The sequence below is a fragment of the Bombina bombina genome, chromosome 2, assembly GCF_027579735.1.
Source record: "Bombina bombina isolate aBomBom1 chromosome 2, aBomBom1.pri, whole genome shotgun sequence".
In the NCBI taxonomy this organism is placed as follows: Eukaryota; Metazoa; Chordata; class Amphibia; order Anura; family Bombinatoridae; genus Bombina; species Bombina bombina.
In genome coordinates, this window is record NC_069500.1 from 369,571,833 (window position 1) to 369,593,989 (window position 22,157).

General features: G+C 37.7%; 1 protein-coding gene across 12 annotated transcripts in view; it reads right to left on the reverse strand.

Annotated features, from left to right (window-relative positions):
* Window positions 1–22,157, reverse strand: part of NCOR2 (nuclear receptor corepressor 2) — a 1,025,928-nt gene that overhangs the window by 88,904 nt on the left and 914,867 nt on the right. For 9 of the 12 annotated variants that reach the window (XM_053701833.1, XM_053701839.1, XM_053701838.1 and 6 more), the window contains 4 exons: window positions 14,665–14,858; window positions 14,227–14,376; window positions 11,810–11,955; window positions 10,892–10,945 (listed from right to left, as the gene is read on the reverse strand). In XM_053701833.1, the coding sequence (XP_053557808.1) occupies window positions 10,892–10,945; window positions 11,810–11,955; window positions 14,227–14,376; window positions 14,665–14,858 (544 nt within the window). The remainder of the gene's footprint in view (window positions 1–10,891; window positions 10,946–11,809; window positions 11,956–14,226; window positions 14,377–14,664; window positions 14,859–22,157) is intronic. The other 3 variants (XM_053701831.1, XM_053701837.1, XM_053701836.1) reach the window with 3 other exon arrangements.

The window sequence follows — 22,157 nt, forward strand, 5'->3', positions numbered from 1 at the left end:
TTTATTTATCCAGAAAGCTTCACGTTTATGTAGAAGCAATTTTCTATTGCCACCACGCCTAGGGCTTTGTACATGATCTATTATTTGAAAACGCAATTGTGTGGTTGCAACTCAAAAAATGATAGGCTACCGGTGCATTCAGATTTTTTGTTCTTATATTGGATTTATGTTGGACAATCCTGTCTCTGACCTTCTGGGTCGTCTCGCCAATATAAATCAGCCCACAGGGACATTTAATTAAATAAATCACAAAATTTGCATTGCAGTTAAAATAGCCCCTGATCCTGAACTTCTGACCCGTTAGGGGATGTATAAAAAAATCTCCTTTTATCATGTTGTTGCAATTTGAACAATTGAGGCAGGGGAAGCAACCATTATTTTCCGAAGTAATAAAGCCTTGTTTAGATTTTTTCTTAGACCCAACATCTGCTTTGATCAATTTGTCCCTGAGACTAGGTAATCTAGTATATGCTGGCATAGGGGGCTGTTGAAATGCTAGTACTTCTGGATTACATTCCCTGAGGACATGCCAATGTTTGAGAATTATTTTTTGTATTGCTGCACTGTGGGCACTGAACTCTGAAACAAACACCAATCTATTAGGGTCCTTTCTCTTTTGTAAATTTCTATTATTGACCCTATCCTTTGGTGATTGTAACATATCTATATATATCTAGGAAACATTGGTCCCTTATGGTCTCAATAAAGATTTTGAAATGTATAATTTTTTACGATAATGATGCATAATTATACATATATTTATGGAGGAACAATGTTTACTTGTTTTCTCTTAGGATCAGTTTTATTTACTATGTATTATTTACGGGATTTATTCCATATAAATATTTTTAATATTTTGATAAAGGATCCTGCCGTTTATTTCATTATTATTCACGTTCTTGTATTGAATAAATATGAATGGTTATTTTGGGAATATTTTATATACTTCTATGTATGTTTATTATAATTCTATTCTAGAGTTATACTTGTATATTTGTATTATACCACCTTAAATTATTGGTATAGAGAGATTGTTAATCTTGAACTTGAAAACCAAACAGGGCGTGATAGTTGCCATGACAACAAGGAGGCAACAATCTGAGAGCACACCTGTTGCTAGGACAACAAAAGAAGCTCTCCAAAATCGGCAACACTGCGAATCATGTCACCAGAAGTACCACAGCTATAAATATGCAGAAACGGAGATAGAAGAACATCCTTGAAAAAGCCGAGAGATAAAGGCAAAACACGTGTCGGATGGTTTAGGACTTTTCTACCCTGATAAGTGCTAAGGATTTGCCGAACTTTTGAACCCTATTAGGACTTAGACTATTTTACCACAATATAACAAGGAGCTGAAGTGATTTAGTCATACAGTGGGGCAATTCTTGTTCTGGTTATCCTAAGAAATTGTACATTGGATGGTAATTGTCCTTTTATGTTTTTATATATAATTGTGCATTACATTTTAAATTACTTGAATAAATCTTTTTACCACATATAATCCGTTGGTTTTGGACCACTCCTATCAATAGGAGGCTGCGTATGAGCCAATGATCATTTGAAATGCTGAATATGCAGAGCAGGTTATGCTTTGACCCATGTAATGGATGTCCATTATTTAAATAGGACTTGTAACAGTATTACACTATCTTGAAAGCTTTTATCTCTTTTCCCTTTGATCATCGGGAAGTGAAAACAGAAGAATACACACAAAAACACTAATATTTAGGACTCTTTAAAAGTCTCATACATCCTTTAATTTTATATATACACATATATATATATATATTCATACATATGTAAAATCACATTGTTTATCAAGTTGTTTTTGTGTGATTTACTCAACATGTATATATTACATACATATGCTTGTGGCCTATGGCTTTACTGGCAGAGGCTAATGATCACTGTAATGTCCCCTTAAAGATAGTAGCTTTGGGATCTAAAAGAAAGTCAGTATTTTATCTGAAAAAATACAGTACTCTTTTAATTTTGTAATCTTTGTACAATTTAAACTTCATATTGATATTATGTTGCTGGATAAATATGATTAAGAATTTTACTCTGCAATGTAAATTTTAATTTTGCTGTGTATTTTTAATTCAAATTGCAATGCATTTTTAATCTACACATTGATTACGATTTTTACATTTACTTTCAGAATACAAATTTAAGTGTTTTTTATTGAGCACTATACTGTAATTTATGCATTTCTAGCATAAAATGTAGGTTACATCCCTTAGTGAGATAAAACAGCTATCAAAGTAAATAGTCTTTAGATAATTCTGTGACAGAGTTTATTGCACTGATGGATTTTTTTTTTTTAAATATATTCCAAAAAGGCACAAAGCCATCTTCCTAAATACAACAAAGTGTTCTATTTAGTTCACTGCCTATAGAGAGCATGGTAAACAAATATGGTAAAAAACATTTTATAAATTCTAAAACAACTGTTTAGGAGGGATCAGGGAGGGTAATACCTACATTACTATACTATTTCCCTTACCAGTTTACTAATTAACCCTTTCACTGCCAGGAAATTTAGAAGCGTGGAGCATAGTTACAATTAGCGGCCTTCTAAATACCAAAAGAACAATGGCAAAGTCATGCATATCCGCTAATTCCAAAGAAAGGGGATCCTATTGAGACGCTTACCGTCATTTGTGTCATGATTGAACAAGCGGTATGTAAATAATTTTAGTGAGAAATCCAAAGTTTGAGAAAAGTTATTTTTTTTTATATGATTGCATTTAACAGTGAAATTGTGGCATGAAATATACCAAAATGGGCCTAGATCAATACTTTGGGTTGTCTACTTAACCCCTCCCCCCAAAAAAAACAACCCATATAGTTTTGACAGGTAAATCAAACAAAAACAGAATTTATGTTTACCTGATAAATTACTTTCTCCAACGGTGTGTCCGGTCCACGGCGTCATCCTTACTTGTGGGATATTCTCTTCCCCAACAGGAAATGGCAAAGAGCCCAGCAAAGCTGGTCACATGATCCCTCCTAGGCTCCGCCTACCCCAGTCATTCGACCGACGTTAAGGAGGAATATTTGCATAGGAGAAACCATATGGTACCGTGGTGACTGTAGTTAAAGAAAATAAATTATCAGACCTGATTAAAAAAACCAGGGCGGGCCGTGGACCGGACACACCGTTGGAGAAAGTAATTTATCAGGTAAACATAAATTCTGTTTTCTCCAACATAGGTGTGTCCGGTCCACGGCGTCATCCTTACTTGTGGGAACCAATACCAAAGCTTTAGGACACGGATGAAGGGAGGGAGCAAATCAGGTCACCTAAATGGAAGGCACCACGGTTTGCAAAACCTTTCTCCCAAAAATAGCCTCAGAAGAAGCAAAAGTATCAAACTTGTAAAATTTGGTAAAAGTGTGCAGTGAAGACCAAGTCGCTGCCCTACATATCTGATCAACAGAAGCCTCGTTCTTGAAGGCCCATGTGGAAGCCACAGCCCTAGTGGAATGAGCTGTGATTCTTTCGGGAGGCTGCCGTCCGGCAGTCTCGTAAGCCAATCTGATGATGCTTTTAATCCAAAAAGAGAGAGAGGTAGAAGTTGCTTTTTGACCTCTCCTTTTACCGGAATAAACAACAAACAAGGAAGATGTTTGTCTAAAATCCTTTGTAGCATCTAAATAGAATTTTAGAGCGCGAACAACATCCAAATTGAGCAACAAACGTTCCTTCTTTGAAACTGGTTTCGGACACAGAGAAGGTACGATAATCTCCTGGTTAATGTTTTTGTTAGAAACAACTTTAGGAAGAAACCCAGGTTTAGTACGTAAAACCACCTTATCTGCATGGAACACCAGATAAGGAGGAGAACACTGCAGAGCAGATAATTCTGAAACTCTTCTAGCAGAAGAAATTGCAACTAAAAACAAAACTTTCCAAGATAATAACTTAATATCAACGGAATGTAAGGGTTCAAACGGAACCCCCTGAAGAACTAAATTGAGACTCCAAGGAGGAGTCAAAGGTTTGTAAACAGGCTTAATTCTAACCAGAGCCTGAACAAAGGCTTGAACATCTGGCACAGCTGCCAGCTTTTTGTGAAGTAACACAGACAAGGCAGAAATCTGTCCCTTCAGGGAACTTGCAGATAATCCTTTTTCCAATCCTTCTTGAAGGAAGGATAGAATCTTAGGAATCTTAACCTTGTCCCAAGGGAATCCTTTAGATTCACACCAACAGATATATTTTTTCCAAATTTTGTGGTAAATCTTTCTAGTTACAGGCTTTCTGGCCTGAACAAGAGTATCGATAACAGGATCTGAGAACCCTCGCTTCGATAAGATCAAGCGTTCAATCTCCAAGCAGTCAGCTGGAGTGAAACCAGGTTCGGATGTTCGAACGGACCCTGAACAAGAAGGTCTCGTCTCAAAGGTAGCTTCCAAGGTGGAGCCGATGACATATTCACCAGATCTGCATACCAAGTCCTGCGTGGCCACGCAGGAGCTATCAAGATCACCGACGCCCTCTCCTGATTGATCCTGGCTACCAGCCTGGGGATGAGAGGAAACGGCGGGAACACATAAGCTAGTTTGAAGGTCCAAGGTGCTACTAGTGCATCCACTAGAGCCGCCTTGGGATCCCTGGATCTGGACCCGTAGCAAGGAACTTTGAAGTTCTGACGAGAGGCCATCAGATCCATGTCTGGAATGCCCCACAGCTGAGTGACTTGGGCAAAGATTTCCGGATGGAGTTCCCACTCCCCCGGATGCAATGTCTGACGACTCAGAAAATCCGCTTCCCAATTTTCCACTCCTGGGATGTGGATAGCGGACAGGTAGCAGGAGTGAGACTCCGCCCATAGAATGATTTTGGTCACTTCTTCCATCGCTAGGGAACTCCTTGTTCCCCCCTGATGGTTGATGTACGCAACAGTTGTCATGTTGTCTGATTGAAACCGTATGAACTTGGCCCTCGCTAGCTGAGGCCAAGCCTTGAGAGCATTGAATATCGCTCTCAGTTCCAGAATATTTATCGGTAGAAGAGATTCTTCCCGAGACCAAAGACCCTGAGCTTTCAGGGATCCCCAGACCGCGCCCCAGCCCATCAGACTGGCGTCGGTCGTGACAATGACCCACTCTGGTCTGCGGAATGTCATCCCTTGTGACAGGTTGTCCAGGGACAGCCACCAACGGAGTGAGTCTCTGGTCCTCTGATTTACTTGTATCTTCGGAGACAAGTCTGTATAATCCCCATTCCACTGACTGAGCATGCACAGTTGTAATGGTCTTAGATGAATGCGCGCAAAAGGAACTATGTCCATTGCCGCTACCATCAACCCGATCACTTCCATGCACTGAGCTATGGAAGGAAGAGGAACGGAATGAAGTATCCGACAAGAGTCTAGAAGCTTTGTTTTTCTGGCCTCTGTCAGAAATATCCTCATTTCTAAGGAGTCTATTATTGTTCCCAAGAAGGGAACCCTTGTTGACGGAGATAGAGAACTCTTTTCCACGTTCACTTTCCATCCGTGAGATCTGAGAAAGGCCAGGACTATGTCCGTGTGAGCCTTTGCTTGAGGAAGGGACGACGCTTGAATCAGAATGTCGTCCAAGTAAGGTACTACAGCAATGCCCCTTGGTCTTAGCACAGCTAGAAGGGACCCTAGTACCTTTGTGAAAATCCTTGGAGCAGTGGCTAATCCGAAAGGAAGCGCCACAAACTGGTAATGCTTGTCCAGGAATGCGAACCTTAGGAACCGATGATGTTCCTTGTGGATAGGAATATGTAGATACGCATCCTTTAAATCCACCGTGGTCATGAATTGACCTTCCTGGATGGAAGGAAGAATAGTTCGAATGGTTTCCATCTTGAACGATGGAACCTTGAGAAACTTGTTTAAAATCTTGAGATCTAAGATTGGTCTGAACATTCCCTCTTTTTTGGGAACTATGAACAGATTGGAGTAGAACCCCATCCCTTGTTCTCTTAATGGAACAGGATGAATCACTCCCATTTTTAACAGGTCTTCTACACAATGTAAGAATGCCTGTCTTTTTATGTGGTCTGAAGACAACTGAGACCTGTGGAACCACCCCCTTGGGGGAAGCCCCTTGAATTCCAGAAGATAACCTTGGGAGACTATTTCTAGCGCCCAAGGATCCAGAACATCTCTTGCCCAAGCCTGAGCGAAGAGAGAGAGTCTGCCCCCCACCAGATCCGGTCCCGGATCGGGGGCCAACATTTCATGCTGTCTTGGTAGCAGTGGCAGGTTTCTTGGCCTGCTTTCCCTTGTTCCAGCCATGCATTGGTCTCCAAGCTGGCTTGGCTTGAGAAGTATTACCCTCTTGCTTAGAGGACGTAGCACCTTGGGCTGGTCCGTTTCTACGAAAGGGACGAAAATTAGGTTTATTTTTTGCCTTGAAAGGCCGATCCTGAGGAAGGGCGTGGCCCTTACCCCCAGTGATATCAGAGATAATCTCTTTCAAGTCAGGGCCAAACAGCGTTTTCCCCTTGAAAGGAATGTTAAGTAGCTTGTTCTTGGAAGACGCATCAGCCGACCAAGATTTCAACCAAAGCGCTCTGCGCGCCACAATAGCAAACCCAGAATTCTTAGCCGCTAACCTAGCCAATTGCAAAGTGGCGTCTAGGGTAAAAGAATTAGCCAATTTGAGAGCATTGATTCTGTCCATAATCTCCTCATAAGGAGGAGAATCACTATCGACCGCCTTTATCAGCTCATCGAACCAGAAACATGCGGCTGTAGCGACAGGGACAACGCATGAAATTGGTTGTAGAAGGTAACCCTGCTGAACAAACATCTTTTTAAGCAAACCTTCTAATTTTTTATCCATAGGATCTTTGAAAGCACAACTATCCTCTATGGGTATAGTGGTGCGTTTGTTTAAAGTGGAAACCGCTCCCTCGACCTTGGGGACTGTCTGCCATAAGTCCTTTCTGGGGTCGACCATAGGAAACAATTTTTTAAATATGGGTGGAGGGACGAAAGGAATACCGGGCCTTTCCCATTCTTTATTAACAATGTCCGCCACCCGCTTGGGTATAGGAAAAGCTTCTGGGAGCCCCGGCACCTCTAGGAACTTGTCCATTTTACATAGTTTCTCTGGGATGACCAACTTGTCACAATCATCCAGAGTGGATAATACCTCCTTAAGCAGAATGCGGAGATGTTCCAACTTAAATTTAAATGTAATCACATCAGGTTCAGCTTGTTGAGAAATGTTCCCTGAATCAGTAATTTCTCCCTCAGACAAAACCTCCCTGGCCCCATCAGACTGGGTTAGGGGCCCTTCAGAAACATTATTATCAGCGTCGTCATGCTCTTCAGTATCTAAAACGGAGCAGTCGCGCTTACGCTGATAAGTGTTCATTTTGGCTAAAATGTTTTTGACAGAATTATCCATTACAGCCGTTAATTGTTGCATAGTAAGGAGTATTGGCGCGCTAGATGTACTAGGGGCCTCCTGAGTGGGCAAGACTCGTGTAGACGAAGGAGGGAATGATGCAGTACCATGCTTACTCCCCTCACTTGAGGAATCATCTTGGGCATCATTGTCATTGTCACATAAATCACATTTATTTAAATGAATAGGAATTCTGGCTTCCCCACATTCAGAACACAGTCTATCTGGTAGTTCAGACATGTTAAACAGGCATAAACTTGATAACAAAGTACAAAAAACGTCTTAAAATAAAACCGTTACTGTCACTTTAAATTTTAAACTGAACACACTTTATTACTGCAATTGCGAAAAAACATGAAGGAATTGTTCAAAATTCACCACAGTGTCTTAAAGCCTTAAAAGTGTTGCACACCAAATTTGGAAGCTTTAACCCTTAAAATAACGGAACCGGAGCCGTTTTGAACTTTAACCCCTTTACAGACCCTGGTATCTGCTTTGCTGAGACCCAACCAAGCCCAAAGGGGAATACGATACCAAATGACGCCTTCAGAAAGTCTTTTCTAGTATCAGAGCTCCTCTCACATGCGACTGCATGCCATGCCTCTCAAAAACAAGTGCGCAACACCGGCGCGAAAATGAGGCTCTGCCTATGCTTTGGGAAAGCCCCTAAAGAATAAGGTGTCTAAAACAGTGCCTGCCGATATTATTATATCAAAATACCCAAATAAAATGATTCCTCAAGGCTAAATATGTGTTAATAATGAATCGATTTAGCCCAGAAAAAGTCTACAGTCTTAATAAGCCCTTGTGAAGCCCTTATTTACGATCGTAATAAACATGGCTTACCGGATCCCATAGGGAAAATGACAGCTTCCAGCATTACATCGTCTTGTTAGAATGTGTCATACCTCAAGCAGCAAGAGACTGCTCACTGTTCCCCCAACTGAAGTTAATTGCTCTCAACAGTCCTGTGTGGAACAGCCATGGATTTTAGTGACGGTTGCTAAAATCATTTTCCTCATACAAACAGAAATCTTCATCTCTTTTCTGTTTCTGAGTAAATAGTACATACCAGCACTATTTCAAAATAACAAACTCTTGATTGAATAATAAAAACTACAGTTAAACACTAAAAAACTCTAAGCCATCTCCGTGGAGATGTTGCCTGTACAACGGCAAAGAGAATGACTGGGGTAGGCGGAGCCTAGGAGGGATCATGTGACCAGCTTTGCTGGGCTCTTTGCCATTTCCTGTTGGGGAAGAGAATATCCCACAAGTAAGGATGACGCCGTGGACCGGACACACCTATGTTGGAGAAAGGAGGCTCTTTTTCTGTTTAAATGAGTGATAGCAAAAATGCTAAAAAATTCTCCCGTAGTTTTTCCTCTGAAATTCCCGTTAGTAAAAGGGTTAATATGTCAAAGACTGAACTTGTATGTATTTCCCCATCTAGCACTACACCCCAGTGCTAGAAACCTCTCTTACTACTGAAAGCGTCACCATAATACCAGTTTCCCAAATATGTTGTCTTGCTTCCTCTACTTCAACAAATAATCTCTCATGGAATAGTCTGCAAAAATTGAGACCTTACAATAAAATAAAATGTCCTGGCTTGAAAACGTTAACACACATCTATTTTTAACTCTGATTGTTCTCTATGCTAGTTCTAACAATGGTTGTAAAAGGCCCCAGAGACAAACTTAAAGGGACATGAAACACAAAAAAAATTATTTCATGATTCAGATAGTGAATACAATTTTAAACAACTTTTCAATTTACTTCTATTATTTAATTTGCTTTCTTGTCTTGTTATCCTTTGCTGAAAGGTTTATCTAGGAAAGCTCAGGAGCAGCAGAGAACCTAGGTTCTAGCTGTTGATTGGTGGCTGCATATATATATATTGATTGTGATTGGGTCACCCATGAGAAACTATTAGTGCATTGCTGCTCCTTCAACAAATGATACCAAGATAATTAAACAAATTAGATAATATAAGTAAATTAGAAAGTTGTTTAAAATTGTATTCTCTATCTGAATCATGAAAGAAAAAATTTGGGTTTCATGTCCCTTTAACCATCACCTACAAAACACTCTACAATGATGAATCGTACATGGCTTAACTGCTTTCCAAATAATTGTCTGTCTGCCCCTTGCACCCTTCTTCTAACCTTCACAATCACCATCATCAGAAAAACCTCACATGCAAACCATCAGCCCAATTTTGAAAGCTCAAATCACTCTTGACAAACTGACCCCAGCCAGTGACAAGCGGGTGGTCCAATTAACGTCCGGTTTCCAACCCACCAACTCTGGTTTGGCTGTTATCAGTACCACCTGCTCTTTTCTACATGGCTCTGGGAGGAGGCATTCAAAACATGTTTTAGCACTTGTGTTCATTGGCTGCCAAAAGGTAAAAAGTCTAACATGGCCCCTTATATGAAAAGGTTGAACATCCCTGCTTCACATGTGACCTGATCACTACAGTGTACCTGATACCTTTCTACTAACGGACAATACAATTGATGGTCCTGCCCTAAAATAAACTTATTCTTTTCATCAAATTCCTAGATTGTATGTTGTCTTTGAAGCAGGGTCTTTTAAAATATTTGTTGCAGAGGATTTGGATAAAAGCTTACCACCATTTAAGTTGTGAGAAAAAACAGTGAGATCTGGGATTTGAGAGACAATTTCATACACGCCCAGGTTCAGCCCTTTTTAGAAAAAACAATTACGCTTGTATTTTGTACTTATAAGTACAAATTTCTATGTGTTATTTGCACATCCATTTTACTTAAATTACGATTTAATATTTAATACGATTTATTTCTGTGTAATTTTCATCCAAATTTTACATTTTGATACAATAGAATTTAGTATTATGCATCTTAGCAATAGATATTTTAATGTGAATGGTTCAATTATTCGTTTTGCATGAATTTCAAATTTTTGTAATGTATGCATCTCCTTCCCATAAGGAAATGCAGTATACGCCCCTTAATGAGACACCCTGTTTTTAGGATAAAAAAGTGGCTTTATATATTTACACCAGGGAAGCAGAAGGAATGGCAAGCATTCTTATAGATATTCACTAGCCCAGAGAGCTTTTAGAATCAGAAAAGGAACATTTTATTATTTGTCCACCCCCTCACTATAAGTATAACTTCTTCTAAACCGTTTTTACATAGGTTTTCTATAACTAGTACATACATATTGAAATATTATGTAAAGGTGGGATACAACAGTCAAAAGCTGCTATTTTAAATTACAAAATAAAGGCAAAGGATGTAATTGTAAAGAATTTAATATATTCTGGCAAAAAAAAATGATTATTGAGAAAACATTCAAGGGGAGAAAAAATAAATCACACTACACTGTCCCTTTAATCCTTTATAAAAAACAGGATAGAGAATTAACTTATATATACAATATATATGTTATAGGCTAACTTTACAAAGTAACGTCTCACGCATCAAAATGAAGTTATTACCTGCTCCAGTGATGGCCGGCATGTTAAATATTTCAGTTCCGGGCTGCCCAATATCTGGCAAAGTAATATAACATAACATACATAAATATAAGTAACAAAGGTCAGCACTGCTTGCACAGATCAATATTTCTTATAACAATAATTCACAAATATATGTATTTTGCAGCTGTCTTTACAGATTTGCTTTAAAGGGATACTAAACCCAAATACATTTTTTCTTTAATGATTCAGATAGAGCATGCAATTTTAAGCAACTTTTTAATTTACTATTACCAATTTTTCTTTGTTCTCTTGCCATCTTTATTTAAAAAGCAGGAATGTAAAGCTTAAGAGCCGGCCCATTTTTGCTTCAGAGCCTGTGTTATGCTTGCTTATTGGTTTGCTAAATGTAGCCATCAATAAGCAAGCACTATCCAGGGTGCTGAACCTAAAATGGGCCGGCTCCTAAACTTTACATTCCTACTTTTTAAATAAAGATAGCAGTAGAATGAAGACAAATTGATAATAGGAGTAAATTAGAAAGTTGTTTAAAATGGCATGCTCTATATGAACCATTAAAGAAAAAAATTGGGTTTAGTGTCCCTTTAAGCTAGTGGAAAATATGACATAGCAGCTGTAGCTGTCTTAGTTTCTGTCTCATCATGTGACTAAAGTTATCTTACAGAGAATGAGCGGTAAAGAGGAAGCTTATTCAGCATCTTGCACTACCTCTAGCAAATAATACACAACATGTTACTCTCAAGGGTACACAACTGTACTTTAGAGGTCTGGAAAAACTACCAACAGCAGACTCAGCACAACTTGTGTTGGCATAATATGGCACCGTGCTTGTATTGTCCCACAATCCCACAGCACCTACACCCACCCCACAAAACAGATCTGCTTCCACGTGAAAAACAAAAACTTGGAAAGTCTTACTATACTCTGGCTCATTCCTGTTGGTTGTACTAAGCTTTTTAATGATCTCCTGTTTCTTGGACTTAACCATAGCAGAGTTGCTCTCGGTCAGCTTACTGAAGAAGGCCGGATGCTGTGAGTTGTTCCCTGGGGATTTCGAACCCATTCTGTGGAAAGAGAAAGATGCAATGACTATGACACAGTGAGTTCCAATGCCAGTGAGGACTGTTTACTGAATATATGGGACGGAACTGTGGAAAAAAATATACACTCAGTAGTTGCACCAAATCATTTCACGTCTATAAACAAACCCAAAACCGAATCATTTATTTGAATAAACAAGCATTCTAAATATAACTTTTTATGTCTGTGCACCATCTGGATGGAGATGCGTTTGACATTTCAACCATATGGTAAAAAAAAAAGGAAATAGTCGTATAACAAGGAAATGTAACCATTTCTACAACACAATTTAAATAGACTCTAAAGAACGTTAACATTTTCAATTGTACGCGTTGTTTAAAGGGATCTAAAATCTTTTGTGATTCAGACAGAGCATATCATGTTAAAAAAAGTTTCCAATTTACTTCTATTATCAAATTTGCCTTGTTCCCATGGTATATTTTTGTTGAAGATATACTTAGGTAGGTGTCTATAAATAATGCTGCCATCTAGTGCTCTTGCAAATGATAACATTCTTGCAAAACATCTGCTATATAGTGCTCCAAACATGTGCACGCTTCTGAGCTTATGTCCCTGCTTTTCAGCAAAAGATACAAAGAGAACAATGAAAAATCGATAATAGAAATAAATTAGACAGTTGTTTAAAACTACACGCTCTATCTAAATCCCAAAATAATTTGCTTGGGTTTCATATCCGTTTAAAGGGATAGGAAAGTCAAAATTAAACTTGCATGATTCAGACAGAGCATTTCATTTTAAGACACTTTTAAATTCAATTCTATATTCAAATGTGCTTTGTTCTCTTGGTATCCCTTGTTGAAAAAGAATACGCACATATCCTACACTGATGGGAACTAGCCGCTGATTGGTGCCTGCACACATTTGTCTCTTGTGATTGGCTAACTAGATGTGTTCAGTTAGCTGCCAGTAGTGCAATTCTGTTCGTTCAGCAAAGGATAACAAGATAATGAAGCAAATTTGATAATAGAAGTGAATTGGAAAGTTGTTTGAAACTGTATGATCTATCAGAGTCATGAAAGAAAATGTGGGTGTTTCCTGTCTCTTTAAATAAGCTTTTGTAATATATTGTTATTAAAAATAAAAAAATACTGTGTTTTTCACTTTCCTACTGACTTACCCAATAGTACGGCTATCGGATTAACTGAGAGTGCAGGTTCAAATATAAATGTTGTGAACAGCAGTGCAAAGTATCCCTAGTGGTGATGATTACCGCTGCCAAAGCAGATTTTTTTTTTTTTTTAAAACAACGTATCTTTTTAACAAAACATTCCAAAAGGTATTGTGATGATATTAACTATGTTAAAGTGGTATTTCCTTCACACAGTTTTACACTCTTAAACTCACTATAGTCCTTAAGAAGGATGCATGGACAACATATAAAAAAGAATGTATCACTCTCTATATTACAATAGATAACATTAGTAAATAGAAAGTGTTGTTATGCTATGATAAGGAGAGGAGAGCAGTTCTGAAGACAGAGAAGACAACAGATCTAGAGACCACAAAATGAACAGAACAATAGAGGCAAAGACAAGACGGGTTAGTTGTCAGTTTTATATAAACACTTTACCGCAAAGTTCGAATGCTGAAAATGACAGTTTTTTTATCATTTCAAATAATTTGCAATTTAGTTACTGCCTCACCATTAGGCTTGGAAATCATGGTCATACCCTCTAAGCTTACATGTGACAGCTTTGCAGACTTCTATGATCAAAGATTAAATCATGACCCTTGCACATTAGGAATCTATAGGCCTTGTCTCCTTATTTAGACACTGCTACAGTCACCTATCCCCTTAACTGCCACATGATAAACTAATATGTAACTTGCCCCAGTGATGCAAGTGGCATCCAATGTATTAAAGAAAATTCTGAATTTTGCTACACTGAACACATTTAAGTTCTCTTACAATTACGTTTTTTAGAGGGAGGGGGCAAAAACAAATCAATTTGCTACTGCGTAACTGAGAAAATTGTAAAGTGTGATGTTTTATCTGAAAATCTAGCTGCTGAAATACTCTCTCTGACATTAATTGGAACCAATGGTCACATTCAATCATCCCTTAAACACATTTACAAGCAAACATCATTAGTGGTCCCCTGTGTATTTTAAATTGTTAGAGGCAGACAAAGTATGGAAATTGGACTAAAAGGCAGTTGGAAAAGTAATTGGAGGGTAAAGTATGATTGAATATTGATGGAAAGGTAGGTTGGCATGCTTTGAGAATGCATTACCTTGGTTCTGTTTGCTCTCCCTCTCTATATAAAATGGGGTATGTGGCACCTCTAGAATATTCTGGCTCTCCCATGCCCTCTCGTGGAGATATGGGGTCGATACCATCTTCTGATCCACTCAATGTAGATGCTTTGTTTTGATCAGGAGATCTAAGGACCAATGAAGCTTAGATTCATCTACCGGCATACAGGAGCTCATTGATTACAGCCACAGCAGGCAGAGTCACAAATGCCTGATATTTTGGGAGTGGGATTACAGCTCAAATCTTTAATATGGACAACATGATTCAGGATCCCCATTAACTGTGTTTTATTTATGTAACAGCCATATCTCAACACATAGTTATCTGCCTGCAGCTATCATTTATGCAAGTTTTTCAATCTAACATCTTGGCAGTGGTTTGCTTATCTGCCATTTCCTTGACTTGCTGTTCTCACCGTTTCTCTCCATTGCTCCCTGGGGAAAGTCTTGAGGCCTGACTTAGTTCCTGATGTTGAAGAACTGTATCGTTGGGGTTCTGCCTCAGATCCAATACAGAACATGTGGTTCCAGGGTAAGAATACATCTGTGCAGGCATTTGTGGGTGAAGCTGCTGCGGATGATGTCGCGTGTAGTCTTGGGTAATCACCTCCTGTGACAGCAGAAAAACAAATCACAATGTAACAGTAAGCAGTAACCATATTTAAGAACTGCCAGACCTTTGTTTATTTTTTTTTTAAATGTGCCCCAAATGCCCCCCCCCCCCAAAAAAAAAAGTGATTCACCTTTAAAAAAAAATAAACTATAGCATCTTTTTTTTTTCTTTCTTTAAACTGCACTAGAAAGTTTGGGGGGGGCTAAACTTGGCGGCTGTGGGGTGTTCGGAAAAACAAACAAAAAAAAAACACGGCACTGAAAAGTGCCTTTACATTGCGGTCTATGGAAACAGTGTGTTCCCTGTATATATATATGTATATATATATATATATATATATATACACACATACACACTGTATATATATATATATATATATATATATATATATATAATATATATTTGCATAGTGAGATATATATTTATGTATATTTATGTATATAATTATATACATACAGTGGATATAAAAAGTCTACACATCCCTGTTAAAATGTCAGGTTTCTGTGATGTAAAAAAATGAGACAAAGATAAATCATTTCAGAACTTTTTCAACATTTAATATGACCTATAAACTGTTCAACTCAATTGAAAAACAAACTGAAATCTTTTAGGTAAAGGGGAATAAAAATAAAAAAATAATATGGTTGTTTAAAAAGTGTGAACACCCTTAAACTAATACTTTATTGAAGCACCTTTTGATTTTATTACAGCACTCAGTCTTTTTGGGTATGAGTTTTTCAGCATGGCACATCTTGACTTGGCAAGATTTGCCCACTCTTCTTTGCAAATACACTCTAAATCTGTCAGAATGCGAGGGCATCTCCTGTGCACAGCCCTCTTCAGATCACCCCACAGATTTTGAATTGGATTCAGGTCTGGGCTCTGGCTTGACTAAGGCCCCAGTTCCTGCTGAAGAAAAACAGCCCAAAGCATGATGCTGACACCACCATGCTTCACTGTGGGTATGGTGTTCTTTTGGTGATATGCAGTGTTGTTTTTGCGCCAAACATATCTTTTGCAATTATGGCCAAAAAATTCAACTTTGGTTTCATCAGACCAGAACACCTTTTGCAACATGCATTTGGGAAACTTCAGATGTATTTTTGCAAAATTTAGCCGGGCTTGGATGTTTTTGTTTTGTAAGAAAAAGCTTCCGTCTTGCCACTCTACCCCATAGCCCAGACATATGAAGAATACGGGCGATTGTTGTCACATGTACCACACAGCCAGTACTTGCCAGACATTCCTGCAGCTCCTTTAATGTTGCTGTAGGCCTCTTGGCAGCCTCCCAGACCAGTTTTCTTCTCGTCTTTTCATCAATTTTGGAGGGACATCCAGTTCTAGGTAATGCCACTGTTGTGCCATATTTTCTTCACTTGATGATGACTGTCTTCACTGTGTTCCATGGTATATCTAATGCCTTGGAAATTATTTTGTACCCTTCTCCTGACTGATACCTTTTAACAATGAGATCCCTCTGATGCTTTAGAAGCTCTCTGCGGACCATGGCTTTTGCTGTGGGATGCGACTAACAAAATGTCAGGAAAGACCAACTAGAGCAGCTGAACTTTATTTTGGGTTAATCAGAGGCACTTTAAATGATGACAGGTGTGTACTGACTCCTATTTAACATGATTTTGAATGTGATTGCTTAATTCTGAACACAGCTACATCCCCAGTTATAAAAGGGTGTTCACACTTATGCAACCATATTATTTTATTTTTTTATTTTTATTTCCCTTTACCTAAAAGATTTCAGTTTGCTTTTCAATTGAATTGTACAGTTTATACACATTAAAGGTGGAAAAAGTTCTGAAATGATTTATCTTTGTCTCATTTTTTTACATCAAAGAAACCTGACATTTTAACAGGGGTGTTTAGACTTTTTATATCCACTGTACATATTTAAATTTGTTGCCCATCACTGCATGACTTACCCCTTTTTCGCTGCGATAGTCAGACACGGCATGAGAACGAGGCTCCCATTGGAGCCTATGGAAGCACGTTCTCGTAAGCGCAATGTGAACATGACCTAACTTGGAATACCAGCACACATTTGCATGCGCTGGCATTAATAAGTAGAGCGCAAATATTGCTTTTGCGGAAGCAATATTTTGAGCTCAACTTGTAATCTGCAGCATTTTCGTAGAAGGTAAGTAAGTAAACCCATGATTGTTTGTTCTTTCCCTTAAAAGGGAGAACCAAATAAAAATTAAAGTACCACTCAAGGCAGTAGAATTGCATAATTAACAAGTGCATGATAAAAAAACAATGCAATAGCACTTACTCTGAATTTCAAATAAGCAGTAGATTTTTTTTTCCTGACACATTTATTTTTTCTCCCATTTTCCGTCCCCCTGTAATCACGTGACAGACATCAGTCAATCACAGACTAGTATGCGCATACCCTATGAGCTTGTGCACATGCTCAGTAGGATCTCGTTCCCCAGAAAGTATGTATATAAAAAGACTGCAAAATTTGATAATGGAAGTATATTGGAAAGTGTCTTAAAACTGTATGCTCTTTCTGAATCATAAACATTTATTTTATTTTGAATGTCCCTTTAAACTTAAATGGGCTGGATAGATCATTACATTTTAAACTAATTTCCAATTTACTTTAATTATCAGTTTTGCTTAGTTCTCTTGGTATCCTTAGTTAAATGGACAGTCTACTTGATTTTTTTTTATTATTGTTTAAAAACCATAGATAACACCTTTACTACCCATTCCCCAGCTTTATACAACCAATATTGTTATAGTAATATACTTAACATTTAAACCTCTAAATATCTGACTAATTCTAAGCCGCTGTAGGCCGCCTCCTATCTCAATGCATTTTACCAGCTTTTAACAGCCAGACAGTCCTAGTTCATGTATTTCATGCTATACAGATAAAATGATGTTCAATCCTGTGGCATTATTTATGAGTCTGCACTGACTGACTAAAAGGCAAGTTTGTAAAAAGCACTGAGATAAGCGGGCAGTCTGCAGCGGCTGAGATACAAGTCAGGGCATCTGTAGATGTCAGTGGACAATACATATTATATATATATATATATATATATATATATATATATAAAATAAGATAAAAAAAAGTATGAAATATCTCAAATAGCATGCTCATTTTATCACTGAATACATTATGTGTATTCCAAATCTTAAGTCAGACATGAGATTCCTTGTTAATTACATACCAGGATTCAGCTTAAACCTTTCCTCCCCTCCCCACTTAATATACTAAACTGTACCTTTGTTCAATACATTTGGTCAGTTAGTGAAGACTGGCTTTAAAACTCAGGAAGGTAAAAATTAACACTTACTTGGTGATCAAATGTTAGACCACCAACCTCTGTTGTAGACAAAATGACAAAATTCTGCACTATTTTCAGATAAGCTAACAGAATTTCAAGATATTATGAGCTAACAGACACGTGATAATTTAACAGAATGGCTCACTGAACTCCTCTGAAGCCTAATTGTATGCAAAAGTTAAATATCCCTGTTGATTGGAATACACAAAATATCCCACTTTCCAGACTTGGTAAAAACTTAGATTTTAAATAGCAGAATGTATACTTAAAAAGTAATTTGTCTATAATTTTCAAATCTATTTAAAATACTCAAATAATATATATATATATATATATATATATATATATTGATCTGGGACATACTACATTAAATATATGCCTTAGACTGTATTAAATGTCTATATCTGGATCTGGGAAAATGCAATTCAGATTGTAAAAGATTAAATAACAATTGTAATAATCCCATTTTAAAATATGTAACATATTTATATTTCTTTTTTAAGACACGATGGGTCGACGGACCATATTCAGACCAAATTCTTTTAATAAAATATACACATAAAACACGTTACTGTCTCTTTAAATTTTAAACTGTAATATTTTATTCTTGTTGTGCAGCACAAACTGTCTCTGTATCATCTCTCCCAGGGTACCTGCTTTCGCAGACCATCTTGGGTGTTTGTGACAACAGACACCAGCCTTCTGGGGTGGGGAGCAGTCAGGGGCTCCCTGAAGGCTCAGGGAGTTTGCACTCAGAGTCTGTTCTTTCTATAAACATTCTGGAGCTGAGAGCGATCTACAATGCTCTTCTGGCCTGGCCTCAGTTAGCCACGGTCCAGTTTATCACGTTCCAGTCGGACAACATATCTTCAGTGGAGGAACGAGGAGTTCCTTAGCGATGACAGAGGTAACTAAAATAATCCAGTGGGCAGAAGTCCACTCTGGTTACCTATCGGCGATGCACATCCCAGGGGTGGACAATTGGGAAGCGGATTTCCTGAACAGGCAGACTTTTCATCCGGGGGAGTGGGAACTCCATCCGGAAGTGTTCTCAAGCTTAGTTTTCAAGTGGGGTCACCCAGAATTGGATCTCATGGCGTCCCGTCTAAATGCCAAGCTTCCGAGATACGGGTCGAGGTCCAGGGGTCCCCAGGCGGAACTGATAGATGCTTGGCGGTCCATTGGATTTTCAGGCTAGCATACCTATTTTCTCCGTTTGCTCTTGTTCCTCGGGTAATTGGTCGAATCAAACAGGAGAGGGCTTCAGTGATTCTGATAGCTTTGGCTTGGCCTCGCAGGACTGGTATGCGGATCTGGTGGAGGTGGCAACTCTACCGTTTTGGAGACTTCCGTTGAGGAAGGACCTTCTGATTCAGGGACCCTTCCTTCATCCAAATCTAGTTTCTCTGCAGCTGACTGCTTGGAGATTGCACGCTTAATTTTATCCAAGCAAGGTTTTTTTTCTGATTCGGGCTCGTAAGCCTGTGACTAGAAGGATTTACCATAACATTTAGCGTAAATACCTTTAGTGGTGTGAATCCAAGTGCTACTCATGGAGTAGGGTTAGGATTTCTAGAATTTTGTCTTTTCTCCAAGAGGGTTTGGAGAAGGGTTTATCGACGAGTTCTATAAGAGATCCCGGCCTTATCGACGAGTTCTCTAAGAGATCTTGGTTGGTAACTGTTGCAATCCTGCTTGCTGCCATTTTGCTTATAAGACAGACTAGTGTGCGAACACAGTTTTCTGTAAGACAAATACGTTGGGACACTCTTTGTGGATAAGAGACTATCAAGATTAATTCTCTCACAAATGTGCATAATTCCTCTAAGACATACGACAATAGACATATTTGGATATTAACTGAATTCTCAAACTGGTGACCTGGTAAAGTATAAGAAATTGTTAAGTATATAATTTTATATTTTAAAGCAAATACATTGCTACAGTTGTTAATAGATTTAAAGGGGCACTTTGTATTTTAGATTGCACTGCATAATCCTCTGTAATCTTAAAGGGATAGTATAGTCAAACTTAAACTTTCATGATTCAGATAGAGCATGACATTTTAAGAAACTTTCTAATTTACTCCTTTTATCAATTTTTATTTGTTCTCTTGGTATCTTTATTTTAAAAAATCTGCAATGTAAGATTAGAAGTCAGCCCATTTTTGGTTTTTGAATCCTGGTAGCACTTGTTGATTGGTGTCTAAATGTAGCCATCCAATTAACAAGTGCTACCCAGGTGCAGAGCCAAAAATGGGCCAGCTCTTAAGCCTACTTTCCACCTTTTTTAATTAAAAATACCAAGAGAATGAAGAAAAATTGATAATAGGAGTAAATTAGAAAGTTGCTTAAAATTGCATGTTCTATCTGAATCATGGCAGTTTATTTTTGACTAGACTATCCCTTTAACTAGTAACTATTGTTAAATAATTTATTTGTTAAACAAAGGTCCTTTTTATTGTATATTTCTAAATCAGGCCCATTATTGTAAGTATATCTCTCTGGTGTGTAAAAAATGTATCTTTGCAAATATAAATATATATTTTAGAATTTGGCTAATTGTAGAGAATTAAGAATTTATTTCAGCTTAGATAAATTGGCATATAAACAGTACAGTAACAATATATATAACTTCTGGAATTTTAATTAGAGTTGTATAAAATCATTTGTGGGTTAAATAGCTTAGTTGTATTAATCTGAATGTTAGTGGCTCATATCTTAGTATCTCATTGTGGTATTTTAATGCAATTCAGTTGTGAATAAGGTTAATTCTAAAGTTATAATTTGGTTTGCTTTGTAAAGAAAAATAAAATTTATGCTTACCTGATAAATGTATTTCTTTTTTGACACGATGAGTCCACGGATCATCTTAATTACTAATGGGATATTCAGTAATAATAGTAATATTAGTAATTAAGATGATCCGTGGACTCATCGTGTCTTAAAAAAGAAATTGTAACAGTTTAAACATTGTACAGTTTGGTTCATATCTGGTTTTCTAGAAATATAATTTAATGTGTTTATAAATTTAACTAATATAAAGAATTTAGGAATTTACATTAATTTTATTGTTTTGTATATGCATTTTATTGGGGGTTTGTTTTAAAGAATAATTATTAAAAAAATATATTATAACCCGGCCATATACTGACACAAGGTAATCAAAGAGGTAAAAAGTGTATTAATATAACAGTGTTAGTTATGGAAAACTGGGGAATCGATTATAAAGGGATTATCTATCTTTTTAATCAATATTTGTTTTTTTTGGTAGACTGTCCCTTTAAAGCAGTGGTATCATAGTACCAGCCATGGGGCCATATGTGCCCCCCAAAATAGTTTAATTTTGCCCTCCCTTGTTTATTAGGTAAATTATTACATTTGACCCCATCAATTATTTTTAGGGTTCTAAGAGATGTAAAAAGCTGATGTTCTAAATAGGCACTCAGAAGATAATATAAAGATAGGCATTGTCCAGTGCAGACTCCCATTATGCACCGTTTGGATAAACGTCACTTTTTAATCAGTTCCAGGATAATCACTTCGCTTTGCACTAACAAGATAAATATACACTGTGTATGTCTTTTTATTGTGGACTATAGCTCCCACCCTGCACTGCTACTTGGGTAAATGTAACAATCTCAGGGGGGGGGGGGGAGACTGGCCAAGTGTTTTGCTTCTAGTATATCCAGTTCCAGAGCACTCACTCTGTTCAAGTGGCCCCATGGGCAAAGAACACTTGGCCAGCGGCCCCCCAGGTATAATGAGATTGTTACCCCTGCTTTAAAGAGTGATTCTAGGTGAGCTCATGAGTGTGCATATGTCTTTAGCCATTTGTTAGCAGTGTTTGTAACAATATTAACAACAATGTCATACATAGTTGCAAACACTGCTACTATAACCCTACCTAGGTTTACCCTTCAACAAAGGATACCAAGATAACAAAATATAATTGATAACAAGCAAATTGAATGAATGTTTAA